The sequence below is a fragment of the Amblyomma americanum genome, chromosome 11 (genome assembly GCF_052857255.1).
Source record: "Amblyomma americanum isolate KBUSLIRL-KWMA chromosome 11, ASM5285725v1, whole genome shotgun sequence".
Lineage (NCBI taxonomy): Eukaryota > Metazoa > Arthropoda > Arachnida > Ixodida > Ixodidae > Amblyomma > Amblyomma americanum.
The window spans coordinates 112,578,039-112,595,243 of NC_135507.1; the positions used below are offsets into that span (position 1 = coordinate 112,578,039).

Sequence of the window (17,205 nt, forward strand, 5' to 3'; positions counted from 1 at the left end):
TCACCTAAATGGAAGCAAAAAGGAAATTAAGAAAATTAAAATCGGAGATGCAACAATATCTGATCCCCCTGAAATCGCCGAACATTTCAACGGTTACTTCCAGAGTGTATTCACTGCCGCAGAAGAATTCAGGGTTCACAGTACACACTCAGCAGGCGCGGATGATCTCGTGGTTTCTAGGGAAGGGGTCACAGCTATGCTTTTAAAACTCGATGCTAAAAAACCTTCTGGTCCTGACGATATACCGAATTCTTTTCTGCGACGGTACGCGGAACAACTATCTCCATTCTTAACAGATATCTTCAACTTATCACTTGCCACAGGGGAAATACCACATGACTGGAGGAAAGCACGTGTGGTTCCCATTTACAAAAATGGTGATCGTTTATCTGTGTCAAATTACCGCCCCATTTCAATCACGAGTACGTGCTGTAAGCTCTTTGAACACGTCATTGCCACCTACATCAGAGATTTCCTAGAAAGCCGCAACTTTCTATCACAGTATCAGCACGGTTTTAGGAAGCACATGTCAACTGTTACCCAACTTGTTTGTACTGTTCATGATTTCGCACAAGCTCTTGACATGAATGGCCAGCTGGATGCGCTTTTTTAGACTTTTCGAAGGCCTTCGATAAAGTACCGCATGGAAAGTTGCTGTACAAATTGGAATGCATTGGTCTTCCTGCGTTTTGCAGTGGATAAGGGCGTACCTTAGAGATAGGCAGCAGTTCGTTGAAATTATGAATTTCTCGTCAAAAACGCTTTCTGTGACTTCTGGTGTCCCCCAAGGCAGCGTCTTGGGGCCGCTATTGTTTTTGATATACATCAATGATTTGTCTGATGTCGTTCATGATGGCGTTGCTATCCGATTGTTCGCGGATGATTGTGTGCTTTTTAAGAACATCACAGCACCAAATGACCATACAATATTACAAGCAAACCTAGAGGCTATTCATGAGTGGTGCATTCGATGGGGAATGCAACTAAATGCACAAAAAACAGTTCTGTTGCGAGTTACAAGGAAGAAAAATATCAGCACCTATTCTTACTTGCTTAACAACAATATTATAACAGAAGTAGACACGCATAAATATCTTGGTGTGACGCTAACAAATAAACTAACTTGGTCTCCGCATATATCCGCCATTTGTTCTTCCGCTACTAGTAAGCTGTGGTCCCTAAAAAGGAAACTTAAAGGTGCACCTGTCGAAGTTAAGCTATTAGCTTATAATGCCTGCATTAGAGCCAAGCTCGAATATGCCTCCATTGTATGGGATTCGCACAATAAGAAGGACATATTGCAGCTCGAGCGAGTCCAAAGAAAGGCTGTCCGGTTTATTTTTAGCAAATATAAAAGGCACGATTCTCCTTCCTTATTGATGCGGCAACATAGTATAGGAACATTGGAATCCCGTCGAAAAATTAGTCGGCTCGCTTTTTTGCATAACTGCGTCTCAGGTACGCTGAGGTTAAACATGCCAGACTGTGTTAAGCCACATTGCACCAGGAAAACTCGACACACACACCCTCACTCCTTGGCCCCAATTTTTGCACGAACCAATACCTATAAGCATAGTTTTTTTCCCAGGACTACCAGTGAATGGAATTCCCTGCCTTCGCACACTTTCGCAGCCTGTGACTTTGTTAAAGAACTGGAGCGTCAATTTTTGCGCTGTTAATTGTAGTTCGCTCGTTATGAATTTTTTGTGTGAAATTTGTTTCTGAACAGCTGTATGCTTGTTATATGTGTACTCATGTTTTTGCCGCGGATGCCCCTCCTGCCTGGGCCATGTATATGTATGGTCTGCAGTATCTGAAATAAAAACCAATGAAGCATCAAGGCATCGCTGCAGTATGTGCATCGCATTACGGACCATGCGGAATGATTGTCGTAAGTTTATTTACCTTCTGCGAAGCTTCAAAAATTGAAACTCTGTTCCGGACTCTCCTGTTTTTTGCACATCATTAACTGCATCACTTAGATAAGTTTGTGCATGGTATTGCCTCCGGAATTTAGAGTTATTTTGCTGTTACTGAAGTGAGCTGTTGTCCTGGTTCCTGGTGAGATGCATTTTGTTTTGTTTATGTGTGTTTAGAGACTATTCTTTAGTAATAGTTGCATACCTTAGTTGTTCAACACGTGTCTGGTCTTGCTGTACTAATTTTGCTGATGATCACTGAATGTTTTGTTCGTTCTCCAGTCCTGCTGTGGCCCCTTTTGGGCCTCACAGTATCAATAAATGAAAAATATTGGAGGGGACGCGTAAGCACCTACTTAAAGGTATGAAGCGATAGCGTTAATGGGTTACATGCCTATATGTGCAGAATTAGTCATTCTTTACTTAACGTTAGTAGATGCCTGGGATTTCCCGTACCAATCTTGGTGCAATGGTGCAGCGGTAAAAGTGCTGCCAAGGGAGAAGCTTGTGCGACCCAGGTTGCTCTTCGCGAACAACCTCTCGCAATCAATAATTAATTAAAGCGCCAACTGGCCCGGCGCGCAGTTTGCTCACAATCCGGTGGCAGGTTGTCATGACGCGACTAGGTCACGTCACCTACGTGACCCACCTTCCTCCTGGGTTGTTTCTCCCGGTATTTTTCGTAGTTCTCCGTTCACGGTCAACGACGCCGACGACGACAGATTTTCTACGAGACGAGCTCCTTAACGCTGCCGCGTAAAAATGAAATGCGATGGCATCAAGTGAGGCCCGATAAGCTGCATTTTTCAAAAAGGTCGGTAGGTTCAAAAGCGTCACTTAATAGCTGCTAAATCAAAAGGGGATACCCAAACTCGAACACGGACAAGATTCTACAGCGCGGAAAAGGAAGACGGGTCAGAACGGTTTTATTTTCGAACTGGGCTAAAAAGTGAAAACCAATCGCACGAGAGGTGCTAGAAGCGTGCCACATTAAGAACAGGTAGCCAATGTTCCGGCCATTCGTCTGCGACGGCAATTATTTTTCTGGACTTTCTGTACTGTCTTTATGTGCACAGACTCTTTTTTCCCCCTCAATTCGCAGGACTGGTCTGCAAGTGAAGCAAAATGAAATTTAGCGTCTGTCCAGCGACTTTCTCCCGCCTAGGCATTTGTCTTGTCGATGTGCTTAGTATTCAGTCATGAACCATCTGGCTTGCCAACAAAATCCACCGAGGCGGTTGGCAACACGTTGGATGGAAGCAACTTTGGCGGATGGTTGGATGAAAGGTAGGAGCGTTCCCTTTGAAACGGGGTGGTGGCAGTTGCCACCACGCTCGGATTTTTTCTAATTTTATTTAATCATGTTATAAATTGGTCTTAAAATTGGTCATTTTTTTTAAACACACTTTCAGTCCTGCAATTCTATCTTTATGTCACCGCTCTGCTTTTGAGCCACCAATCGCCCAATCGCCTTTTGCTGACTTGCGCTGCAGATTTATTTAAATGACAATTGTTATCTCTAAACCCTAGGACTTTGGGGAGAGTGACTGCCTGCGTCGACATCCGGATGGATAGCATCGCATCCGAGTACGAGTCGTGCACGAAGTGTCGTGGCGATGCAAGGAATGCCAAGTCTGGCCTCGTTTCCCTCGACGCAAGGGAACTTAATTTGGCTTTGGACGCCATTGCGCAGCCGAGGTTCATGCCAGTAGCTTTTGTCCACGGGCCCTTTCCTTTCGGCGTGCTGAGCGACGCCAATTGCGTCATCGCCAAAGTTACGGCACGCAACGGCCGCTCCCTCGAAACGAAAGTCGCCAACTTGGTTCGCTTCAAGCGCTGCCATCGCATAGCGAGAGGCAGAGCTTTGTCTGCCCCCGGGGAAATGTGTGAGGTGCGCTTCCCTAGCCAGCGCAAGGGATCAGGGGAAAATTGTCTGCTACCGCTATTTCTGGTCCCAACTTTCCTGTATTCGCGCTTGGTTCATCGCAACTGCTGCGTTGATATCGCAGGTGTTCTAATTTATTTGTCCTGCAGCATCGCTGAATGTACTTCATCATCGCAGGAACGACGCGACTTCGACTCTGCTTTATTTTAGCAAAAATTGCGAGCCGTAGTACAATTAAACCGATAAAAATGGTTGGTTTGGTTTGTTTCATTCTGTTTGTGTTGGTTTAGTTTCGGATGGCTTATGAGTTTTAACGCCCCAAAGCGACTCACCCTATAAATGCATGTAGCCCTGTACAGCCCTGTAGTGCAAGGCTCTGGAAAATTTTGATCATTTGGGGTTCTTTAGTGCGATCACATAGCACCGCACACTGGCGTCTAGCATTTCGCCAACTTCCGCGGTCGGGAAGGGACCCGCGTCTTTCAGGTCAGCAGCCGAGCACCATAACTGCTGAGCCACCGCGTCGGCGCAAAAAAGCAGTGAAAGACCTGGAGTACCTAGCAGACGAATTTTGCAAGATGCTTTGCGCAGTCCTCGCAAACACACTTCACCCACTGTCGAGTCGCGCTGCCACTATGTGGAGAGAGGGGGAAGTTGAAGGGCGCGAGGGACATTTCGTGTAGCTTCGCATAACTGCCACCTCCCGAGTTTCTCACCTCTAATAACCCCATTTCAACCGTAACAATGTCAATGCGTGGTTCCTGCAGTGGAATAAAAAATTCAATGTACATATGTGCTTCTATATGCCATAAATTAGAGCCACCATATCCGCGTCGCCACTTGAACTGAGGAAACCTGCACACTGAAAAAAAAGAGACCTCTTTGCGAGACAGGCAAATGTCAATTGCACCAAGGTTGCCCCCACAATATGTGTTCAGAGGGGCAGATGCTTGGGCTCGTTGGTTCATTATTGAGATAAAAAAAGCGTAGAGGAAAAAGGACTTGAATTACAGACATAAATACGCTCTATATGCCTGTCTTTCTCAGTGTTCGTCCTTTTGTGCGCTGCGTTTTTTCTCTGAACACGTGTTTTCATGTCACCGTTGCTGCTGGTGTGGTTCGTATTAGGGAATATGGAGGTGCACGCTTTCGTTTCCTCCGCGCATGTTGGCAATGCACACCCGCCTCACCTCCACCTCGTGACGCCATGCAGCGAGCACTCGCGCCTTGCAAATCGAGCCAGTGTTCCTTGTGGGCCATGATCAGCTTACGGCACAGCTTGCGGAAAGGAGACTAGCTGCTACTGCTTCAAAAGCTGCCCATAACTTGGACCTTTAGTTGTGGCCCTCCAAACAATATGGCGCCTGCTGGAATGCAGGGTTGCCACGCAGAAGCCTCCTCCTACCTGCCGAATTTATGAATTTATAGGGTATTTAGACCAAGCAATAAGCGGTGGCGCTGCAGGCGCCGGCTTGGGGTAAGAACGGGGGGTACAGCCCATAAAATGCATGTAAACAGAAGTTTTTCACAGTTACTTCGTCATGAACATGCATCTAGAAAGGCGGTTGTTCGTTAACCACTGCCAAGTACCTTTGAGAAGAGCACGAGAAATCATGCATTGTCACACAGATGCTGCGATAAATGGGTGTTCTCATGCCGCACCATACGGTCATTCAGTTTGAGAATTCCGAATCGCACATGCTTCTTGTGCAGCCCGACATGCGGATATTTGCTCACAGATACATTCAAACTAGACAGCAAAGACAGCCTCACATGAAAAGCAGTTTTCAAGCGGCATAAGCGAACGAAAACAAACCGCGCACCGCAACAGACGACTGCGCAGACTATATCTCCGGCTAGCGCGACCGCCCCTTATGTTTGTAAACAGGGTGTTGACCTATAAGTACTCTCTTTTACAGTGGGTGGGCACCTTGATCGATCCGTCAAGAAAGGCATTACAGAACAGGTGAAAGGGGCAGGGCTATAGAAAAAATACGTAGGGTTCTAACGTAGTTAAACCGAGTAGGACGTGCGACAGCGCTTGAGGCAACACCGCCTCAAAGGCAACCGCATGAAGACACAGCACGAGCAGCGCGCGTCAGTTGCCGCCGCGTGGTTACTCGCGTGATTCCGATCCCTCGATGACTCCCTTGCGTCGGGAGCGGGGACGGCGGAGCGCGCCGGCGACGCAACGCGAAGAGTCCGTTTCCTGGAGCAACAGTATAGCAACAGTGGCGTGTTGATCGGAAAAGGGAACATGTGGGAAAAGGCAACCTCCTCCACTCTCACCCCCCTTCCGCGCTTAGCGAGCCGCCGGCTGCTACCGCGCGTTGACGGAGCAATTGCTCAAGGCCACCGCCACTGTCCCGTCAAAGATCAAAGGTTCCCATATACCTCGGGTTTTTCAGCTCTGCCAGGAAAGTAGCCCTTTCGAGCTAAAAACTGATGTTCTTTCCACAACAAGCGCCAATATCCATCTCCCCGAAGAAAGATTCTGGCGTGGTACACGCACCGGGCAGGATCTCGATGCAGCGGTTCTTGAGCCGGTTCTCATTGGTGAGAGCGAACTTGCACTTCTCCGGAGGCAGTGGCGGCGACAGCTGCTTCAGCCTCTGCGCAGAGAGAGAGAAACGGTCCTCGTGGGCGCCAAGGCAAAGACGGCCTTGTCAGCAGCCACCTCAAAAAAGAAAGGCAGTCGAACTCATCTGGGCTGTTGCAAACCAGTTCCGCTGCCGCTTCCGCTACTCCAGCGCTGGTTGCACACAACAGCCCAGCGAGAAACGCGGCGCCGCTCGGGTCTACACCGTCCCGTGATAGGAAATATGCACCCAAGTATATTTTACCAGAAATAAAGTTTTGACACGACAGAAAGCGGCGTAAAAGCCAAGTACACGTGGCGATCGACACCCCTCGCGGCTTCGTGCAACTGCGCCTGGTGACGTGCCTTCTTCGCCGGCCACGATTGGTTCATTGCTTCCTCGCGCAGCGCTGTTTCGGCGCCACTGGGCGAGCGACTAAAGCAGCGCGCCGAGCTTATGTAAGAATGCCAATACTCTCGAACGTTCGCCTCTCATTCTGCGCACTCATCCGCTCTACGCAGCGAGATCACAAGCGTGGCCCCGGAGCTCTGGTGAAAACCCGTCATAGAAATGACGTGGAAAGTTATAGGGAAATTCTTTTGCCGATTTCTCTTCAACGTGGCCACATTTCCGCGCACATTAAACGTCACTGGCGTAGCAACTATAGATAGAGCGTTAGTGCATTCGATTCAGTGCGGATTTGTGCTACGGAGGCGACGACGATGAGAGTGCTGTCCCGCGGGACAGAGCTCCGCACAGACGAGGGAACAGACAACGGACAATTTTGCTGCGGTTTGGAATATAGTGCCGCTCGGATTAGTGCTTACGCACTAATAATATTTTTGCTCTCGCGAAGCGTCTACCTTAGTGTGGCGGTTTCTAAGTTTGCAAGCATGGCTGATCGGGCTAGCTGGTGCTTCATGAGAGGTAAAAAAATACAGCGTAACTTTAAGGCAGAGACGAAGAAATAACGGACACCACAGCGCTGACCTCAAATAGTTTTTTTTTATTGCGGAAAGAGCGGTACATATATGTAGGAAGCGTGTGTGGTGAAATATACTTTAGGAGAGTTAACTGCTGGGCTAGTTGGTGTTGCATACTAAAAAGAAAGATTTTGCGCCTAACACACACCACACACAGAAAAAAGACGACACCACGGGCGCCCGTGGTGTCGTCTTCTTTCTGTGTGTGGTGTGTGTTAGGCGCAAAATCTTTCTTTCATTGTGTGGTGAAACGTGGGGAACAGCTGCTGAGTCTGCTAGGCGCACAAGATAACAAAGAGACGAAAAAAGGCAAGAGATAACAGTGCTGCATCTGCGCACAAACGAAAATGCAATCAAAGAGCAAACGGGTGAAATCGCTACGCGGCACATGGCAACAGATGAACCATGAAAGCAGCTGAGAACATTATAAAAACAAGATGCACTAAAAGCGCAACAAAGGGAGCTATAAGGTAAAAATTCAGGAAAAATTTAAAAAATACAACACGGTCAGAAGTGGCGAATGAAGGGATAACAGGGGAAATCAGCGGCCCAAGACCTTTAAGAGCCAGCACGACCGAATTACTCAAATGGCATCTGGCTAAAATAATTTATTTCACGTTTTGTTAGAGTAATCAAGGGAGAGCTAACAGAGTCTTCGCCTAGCTTCAAAATGTGGGCAGCATCTACAATTTCACGACTGATCTGACGTCGATTTCTCGCTAGAACAGTGCACTCATGAAAGAAAGGCTCACAGGATTGAGGGGGAAACTTTAAGCAATGCACTCCCAGGTTCGTCTCTGCAGCGTTGTGGTGTGAGGCGCCTTTTCTTCGTCGCTGTCTTGAAGTTGCGCTGCGTTTCTTTACCTCTCCTAAGTCTCTACGGTTTCCCTACCTCAAGTGAGCCGCCCTCTGTGCTCCCTTAGCTAAAGGAAGCATTTAAGGAAGCCATGTGATTTTAGAACCATCGTTAGCCGCTCCTTGGGGAAGGAGAGGCTCAGAGAGACGATGAGCAGCTTATACACGTCTGATGTCAAGAATATGTGCCTATTATTAGAGATATATTTGCCTAATCCTAAAAACCAACACGCCCACATCTATAACTTCCTATTTATTGTGAAATACAAGCGCCTATTTGCCCTTTTTCGCATTTTACGGCGGTTGTTTGAACGCTGAGATGTCTCAGCAAGAAATACATTGGACAATGTTAAATTGCTTGCGCTGCAGGGGCAGCAGTAAGTGTACACAGTCACGGTAGGAGACGAGTACGCATACAAATTATAATAATGCGTGGACTCATACTGACGGAAAACAAATCTGGCGTATTCGTCGAGCTTACAGGCTGAGGATGAGAAATCTATACTAAGATACAAGTTGAAAGCAAAAAACAGCAATCGGTAACAATGGTCTACGGTCCGCACCGTACTCTATTACTGAGCTGACCAATTACCAAAGTGATCAAATCAGCTTTTTAATGTTTCACTGTGTCAAACAAGACAGAGACACCAAAATTCATGAGGTTCATCATCAGCCTGCCTACGCCCACTGCAGGGCAAATGCCTCTCCCATGTCTCTCCAATTAACCCTGTCTTCTGCCAGCTGCGGCCATCCTGTTCCCGCAAACTTGTTAATCTCATCCACCCTCCTAGCTTTCTGCCGCCCCCTGCTACGCTTGCCTTCCCTTGGAATCCACGCCGTTACCCTTAAGGACCAGCGGTACCTTGCCTTCGCATTACATGCCCTGCCCGAGCCCATGAGAAAAAAAGAGCCGTTATATACTTTTCTTTTCGAGGACACTTGTAAACTGCCATTCATGATCTGAGAGAACCACCCTATTCTTATCCTTCAAGTTGTTTCCCTCTCAAGATGTCAAGAAAAGCTTTGGAAATCTGCTGTTTTCACAGAGAAATTCTGTTCGGCGCTCGTGAATGTGGGCGGAGCTTCAGGGCAGACTTTACTGGCGCAGCGGTCTAACATGCACGCTACGTGTGGCTCGGGAAGGCCGGCGTCGTGAAAGCACAGGGTGCACCTGCTCGCACCTCGTACTGGAGCTCGAGGTCGGAGCCGGCCGGCTTCTCCTGATTGAGGCGGCTGAAGTAGGCGGCCAGTTTGCCCTGCGGCTGCCGCGTCGGCTCGCCGAACAGCCGCTCCAGCAGCGCCTCGTGCACGAACTCGTACTGCTCCTGGTGCGGGAGGGAAAAGAACGCTGCGTCTATTCTCGTACAACGACATATCTACGCGTGCACTCGTGAAGTCGGCAAGGCAGCGATCACGTAGCTCAAAGATCGCCGGACACACTGACGCGATAATCCATAACAGCGCGACAGACGGGACAGAGAAGAGAGGACACAACACAGAGCGCTGTGTTGTGTCCTCTCTTCTCTCTCCTGTCTGTCACGCTGTTATGGATTATCTTGAGCACCAACTCGGCCAACAAATGGTATTGTCGAACACTGACGCGAAAAGTCGGGAACAGCGCCGCGCAATACGTATACTGTGAAAACAGAAGGGAGACACGAGGCGTTCCCTTGTGATCGCCTCCTGTTGCGCTGAGCTTGTTGCCGGGAAAGACGCACAAACTAGGGCAGCAAAAATATTTACCAGTCGGCAGTCCCTGCCAGCAATCAGTAGAGATGGTTGCCCTAGGGTGCTCAGACCAAGAACACAAATATGCAAAAAATTCATGCATAATGAGATATGCATGAACTGCTCGTTTTGGCAACTGCCCCGGGCAGGTATCAGTGAGTGCAGGGTTACTTAGGAGCACGGTAGCTTGATAGATGGACTGGAAACTGCACTCTGCACGACACTGAGGTATCACCCATGGGACATTTCGACGTGTGTTGTAGTATAACTCAGGGGTAAAAGGCTTATCAAATTCAAGAAACTGATTACAAGGGACGAGCAATATGTACAAGTGAGATGAAAAAGGTAGATCAATTCCGTGAAAAGAGGTAGTGAAAGAAACAATCACAAGTATGCGCATGACATGGAATATTAGCGATGACACAAAAGACATGCTTCTGACAGGTTTTGAGTTTCAGAATGTTTTCTTTTGATGCAGATGACCAGATTTAATGGCAATAGTTGAGTGCAAACAAAAATAGTGCGTCATAAATAAGCTGTTTAGCTGCTGTTAGATGCCTTAAACAATAGTGTCGCTAACTACAGGGTTATCTCCCTTGTATTTGTCGCAAATTAATGGAGCACATCATTGACAGTTCCATGGTGAAACACCTCGAAAGCAATAAATCCCTCACTGACTCCAAACATTGTTTCAGGTCTGGCCGCTCATGCATAACCCAATTAACTGAATTCAGTCATGAAACTTTCTCTGCTTTCGACAGCCGCGAGCAGGTAGACTGCGTATTTTTAGACTTTAAAAAGGCCTTCGACACAGTTTCCCATGTCCTGTTATCCATAAGCTATCGTTTCTTGGCATACAAAGCAAATTGTTTCAACGGATTAAAGATTACCTGCAAGGCCGCAAGCAACGCCTTAGTAAATGGGTGCTTATCAAACACTGCAGCGGTCACTTCTGGTGTCCCGCAGGGATCTGTGTTGGAGCCCTTACTGTTCTTAATCTATGTCAATGACATAGTGGATAGTGTGACTTGCGAGGTGAGGCTATACGCAGACGACTGTGTCTATTAAAGCACCATGTGACTCAGATAATCTTCAGCAAAACTTGGACCACATTCAACTCTGGTGTGATAAATGGAAGATGTGTTTGAATACTGCAAATTGTTATTGTATTTCTTTACGTGCAGGCGCACTACAATTTTGTCTGACTACCTTTTAAACAACGAACCTTTAACTAAAATAACCTATCATAAATATCGTGGTGTTTATTCTTCTGTGACCTGACTTGGAAAAAACAAATCGAATATATATCGTCAAAGGCAGCAAGAATGTTGAACTTCTTAAAGAGGAATTGCCGACATGCTCCTCAGAGGGTTAATGAAATTTTGTATTTCACAAACATCAGACCTATTATGGAGTACGACTGCGCAGTCTGGGATCCTCAAATCGGGACCCATTGTGCTATGCTGGAGCGTGTACAGAATCGTGCTACGCGATTTATCACAAACAAATATTCTTTTAATGTCCGTAGTAGCTGCATCAAGCTGGGGTTGAACTGCAGGACTCACTGGAAAAGCGCCATTTGCGAATAAGTTATAACTTCTCTACCGGATTTACTGCAACGAAACTGCCATTAACTTTAACACTTATGTGCTCCCACCACATTTTGTATCAAGAAGATCAAATCAAAGTTTATTTCCCATCTAGCACTACAGATGGAGGAATCGTAGAAAAAAGCTGCCCTTGGGCAGCTTGACGAGTCTACAATCCTAATTATTGACAGGGAGGCAACACAAGAGTTTATACAATTTAAAAAAAAACAAGCACATCAAGAAAGCACCGGAGAATACACGAAACAGCAATATGTATACATAATGAAACTTAAACAATGTTATTCAAAAACAAATTATGTAGTTCACGACGTGAAAAAGAAAACAAATCGAGGTTAATGTGGATATACCTATTTAGAAGAGATGGAAGTGTGTACTGAAGGCATTCCCTACCAAGATTTAGCCGAGGTGTTGGCACTGTCCATTCTTCGCCACGTCTTGTTGGATAGACTGATTCTTTTTTCCTTAGTTCTGCTAAATTTTTAAGATTTGTTACATTCTTCTTGATTTCTGTTTTAAAAGTAACACTGAGGCGATATTTATAAAGATTATGTGCTTTAATAACTCTGGAATGACAAAAGAAAGCTGCACTTGGATGTCGGAACGGTAAATTATATGCATTTCGGAGATATCTTTTTTGCATTAAATGAATACGTTCAAGGTTAGTGAATGTTGTAGTGCCCCACACCAACTGGCAATAGTTTAAATGCGAGTTGAATATTGAATTGTATACCACCATCTTAGTTTTTGTGGGAAGTATGTATTTTAGACGGCCTATAACACCAGTGATTTGAGCTATTTTTTTCAAGATATAATTGACATGATAATCCCATGACATACTGGCAGAAAATATGACCCCAAGGCATTTAAACCGCTCAACAATTTCTACAGCCCGCGAGTTTAATATAATATTATCGTGCGGTGGGATAACTTTATTTTTCGGCCTAAATATGACAGCTTTGGTCTTACTCTCGTTTATTTGCATCAGGTTAACTGCAGACCAGACCTCAAGGGCTTTCATTGTGGCATTACATTGTTTGATAAGTTCATGAACATTTTCACCCGAAAAAAATACGCTCGTATCGTCAGCATAGATGAAAAACTTTGTATTATCGCTAATGTTGACAATATCGTTTAGGTAAATATTGAAGAGTAGAGGCCCTAGCGTACTGCCTTGGGGGACACCGCAGAAGAGCGGCTTCGGTTCAGACCGTATACCATTCATGTACACCACTTGCTGTCTAAACGACAAATAAGAACTTAACAATGAGAGTGCTTTTCCTCGGATACCATAGTAGTGTAATTTGTTTAGTAAGATTTTATGATTTACCAGGTCAAAAGCCCTTGAGAAGTCCACAAACAACACCAATGACAATAGCATTGTTTTCAAGTTGCTTTATTATATATTCCTTTTGTTGGAGTAATGCAAGTTCAGTTGATTTGCTTTTGCAGAAGCCAAACTGAAAAAGATGCGACCACGAATGAAAGATACGCGAAATGACATGTCGTACTGATGCCTACAAACGCTCTTTTTTTTTTCACATACCAACAATGTATGGAACAAGCTGCCTCACTCTCTGATCGAAATCCAGTCCGAGACAAAGTTTCGTGCACTGTTGTCAGACCTCTGATTTGCTTTATGTACTTGGATACTCTTTCCCGCTCTTCATATTTCACTTTCTCCATTTCTTTACTTTGACTGATGTGATTTCACATCGACAATCCTTTACATTTTACATAACTTTTTTTTGCACCAGAGGTTGAGCCCGTGTCGCATGCTGTAAGATGTATCTTTGAAAATTGTATGTTTGTATTCCCCTGCAATTATGCCTTCACGGCGCTGCAGGAAATGTAAATAAAGAAATAAATAGTTTATTTACTATCACGAAAACCTTATTATAATAAAACTTAAAAAGAGGGACGCCGACCAAAAAGGAAGAACAAAAAACACAAAAAGACCTTTCTGCTCCCGTACGGGAGCCTTGTTAACAACAAAAAGAAGGTAGTGCATCGGTACTAAATACGCTTGAAAAGAGGGCGCAGGGAGCGTGCGTATACAGGGGCTAGATTTCCAGTGTTGCGGTTCAGGGTGCGATTAGTCGCTTGAATGAATAACGGTTGGAGGTGAAGGCGACGGTACACATTCTTTTCAGTTGCCGGCACGTGTGTCCTATCCCGGTCGATATCGTGGCCGGTTGATACGGAGTGTTTGGCGATAGCATTACAGTTCACTTTTCATTTTTAAACATCATTACAATCTTCTTTTAGGCTCCTTTTAAAATCACCAGTCTCGCCGATGTAGACGCGTCACAACAGGGGTACGGGACACTGTAAACAACGCCAGCGAGAACGTCTTTAAAGCTATCCAACGCATGCCGTAGTTTTCTTGTGGGGACATGGGTAACATGAACGTGGAATGTGCGCAGAATGCGCGCCAAGGTTTCGCTTATTCCGGGTGTGTACGGAACAGCGGCACGTTTCAGAGGGGACGGCACGGGAGCTTCACGTGTCGGCCAAGATAACTGCTTTTCTACGGATGTCATAAAAGCAGCTGGGTAACCATTGCGCTCGAGTTCTTGCCTAACAGCATCAAACTCTACTGCCCGGTCTTCACGAAAACTGCATATGCGTTCTGCTTGTTCGAACAAGGTTGTGGCAACAGATATCTTTTGAGTGGCCGGGTGAACAGATTTAAACACTGCACCTAGCCTGGGTGTCAAAAAAACTTGTGTGCGCTGTGGAAAACGCGGTTAACCAAGTTGAACCTTCGCGCCGAGATGAAGCAAGGACTCGTGCTGTCAGCGTCCTCTCCAAGTACCGCCTGCAGCAGTGCATGTCCCCACTGACCACTAAACAACGATAAGTTGTGAACAGCCTTCGCAATTACATGGATCTGGTTATATTTTCAGTAGACAAAGAAACACCGCAGTCCTTCTGGATCGAACGGACTACATAAGTAAAATGCAAAGCCTAACGCAAGATGACGCCACCTACTCCCGTCTCGACCAGGACCCGACAGCAAAGGTGCAGCACGCATTACAAAACCTTCTTTCTGACGTGTTCAAATTTGTTCCTCCTACCCACAAGGCACTTTGCTTCAAGTTGTTGTGCTCGAATGGTTCCGCCCCCGCTCTTTACGGGCTTCCCAAGGAGCACAAACCTGGCATGCCGATGCGTCCCATCGTAGACTTCAGTCGTTCTCCACTTCACAGTTTATCCAGCTGCCTTCATCGGATCCTCAGGCCACTTGTTGGTCTCGGCTCGACATACGTACGCAACTCGACTGACTTCATCAAGAAGGCAAGAAACGCATCACTGGACAATGAATGACGAACACGTAGTTTCGTTTGACGTCAAGTCGTTGCTCACATGCGTTCCAGTTGACCTGATCATACAAGTTTGCTCTGCGGCCCTTGAAGCTGACAATTCTTTAGCGCAAAGGATCTCCACAGGCTGTTACAGTTTTGCCTAAACAACCCTAATTTCGTCTTCCATGGCTGTTTTTACCGGCAACATCAGGGCACGCCAATGGGCGCCTCTACCTCAGTGACTGTCGCGGATGGAATCTGCTGAACGCTGTGCCCTTGAAACATTCCCATCCCCGCCAAACATTTCCATCAAAGTCGTTTGGCGCCGCCCAGATGTTTTCTATGGTTCCTAATAAGCTATATATTATTACGGCCGTAGGCTTGGACAAAGATGACGAAACATGGTGCTTATGTATGTGGTGGACGAGGAGGACGAAGTGTACTCGGGCGCTGGCCCTTATTCTATGGCTCCTCTGCTGCCTCTCTCTGCATATATTAATCCTATTCTGTAAATATATATTTCTACCCGTTGCAATATTGGAGATGCGCACAAGCGTTTTTCCGATACGCTTATGGAAATGCGCACAATCGCAAAAATGCGCCCAATTATCGAAGCCTGTAAGGAGCTGCGAACAAATAACTATGAAAGAGTGCGCTGATCTTTGATCCAAAGATTCCAAAAATTAAGAAAGCTAGCGTTCCTTCGAATGAAGATAAAGTGAAAGTTGTTCGAAGGTATGTAACGTATTGGCTAGCATTTTTTCGTTTCCTCTATTTAATAAATTGTCAAATATATTATTTCAAATATGGCTTAGAAATGCACCATCATCTGATGACGGCGCACAGTCCTTCACGCTCTCTGAACTATAGCAACGCGAAGCTCTGTCGTTGACAAAGGAGAGAGCGCTAGGCTGGTAGCGGTTTACCAAGTTGCGGAAAAGATCACTGCAGCTCTGGCGCATTGATATGCACGGAACACGCTGTCAGGCGGTATTCTTAATTTTCGCGGGCTTTCATTTTCGCGAAATAAAAAGTGGTACGCTAAAATCACCTTGTCGCAAGCACCTGAGTCCGACTATCTCTGTGGCGCTCGACCTTTTCCGATCACCCATATTCAAAAAGTGTAAGGCTAAAGAAGAAGATGCGTCTGATGATTTGAAAAGACGAAGACGAGGTGACAGTGTTCTCGAGAGTTTTTGCCAGCGCTACGCTTGTGTGTCTTTTGCCGATCTGATCCCAGACTGCTGCTGTTGCCGTTCCCGTCGCCCCAGTACCTCGTAACAAACCCCCCGTTACATTTGGTGGAGGTGCGGGGTAAAAACATCGGCCCTGGAGCTCCGTAGTCGTGCTCTCCCGGCGCGCACGATGCCTGAGGACGTCCAACACCAGGCCGTACAAGTGGGCCAGGCTGTCATCTGTGCCGGCTCTCTTCGTCAACGGGACCCGACCATTTTCAGCGGGACTGACGAGAACGATGTGGAAGATTGGCTCACATCGTACGAGCGGGTGAGCGTATACAACAAATGGGACGATGTGACGAAGCTAAACAACGTCATCTTTTATCTCGCCGGTGTGGCTAACCTCTGGTATCGCAACCATGAGGCAGATATTCAAACCTGGTCCATTTTTAAGACTAAATTTGCAGACGTATTTGGTCGACCGGCTGTCAGGCAACTCCGAGCCGAACAGCGATTGCGTGAACAATCTCAGCAGGCTAGTGAAAGCTTCACTAGCTACATTGAAGATGTCGTCGACTTGTGCAAGCGGGTCAACGCTCGTATGTCGGAAGCCGACAAGATCCAACACATCTTGAAAGGCATCGATGACGACGCTTTTCAGATGCTTCTAGCGCGCGACTTGCGTACCGTTGCTGAAGTCGTCACGCTGTGTCAAAGCTTTGAGCAGTTGCGCAAGCAGCGGATTCTGACACGCCAGCGGCCAGCAGGTTGAGTCGCTCGCTGGGCTCACGCCTGCTCCTGACCCCTCGCTGCTACAGCAGATTAAAGACTTCGTGCGGGAAGAAGTGGCACGTCAACTTTCCTTTCTGCCGAGCGCTCACGACCGACCATCATATCTGACTCCAGCGCTCCGACATACAATTCAAGAGCAAGTTGCTGAGGCTCTTCCACCGGCTCATCCGTCACCACCTGTCACGGTTCCGCTGACATACGCTGACGTTGTCGCCAGACCACAACCTGTGGCGGCTCCGCTCACATATGCCGAAGCCGTCGCGAGACCGCCTCCTGTCGCGGCTCCAGTGACATATGCCGATGTCGTAGCAAGACCGCAGCCGCCAATCTATAGTGCGCCTCCGGCGCATTTGCGAGGGCCAGTGGCTTAC

The 17,205-nt window shown here is 46.8% G+C and overlaps 1 protein-coding gene across 9 annotated transcripts in view; it reads right to left on the reverse strand.

Moving 5' to 3' along the window:
• Window positions 1-17,205, reverse strand: part of LOC144111045 (receptor-type tyrosine-protein phosphatase mu-like) — a 392,283-nt gene that overhangs the window by 99,458 nt on the left and 275,620 nt on the right. For all 9 annotated transcript variants that reach the window (XM_077644146.1, XM_077644150.1, XM_077644144.1 and 6 more), the window contains 2 exons: window positions 9,403-9,546; window positions 6,317-6,416 (listed from right to left, as the gene is read on the reverse strand). In XM_077644146.1, coding sequence (XP_077500272.1) covers window positions 6,317-6,416; window positions 9,403-9,546 — 244 coding nt within the window. The remainder of the gene's footprint in view (window positions 1-6,316; window positions 6,417-9,402; window positions 9,547-17,205) is intronic.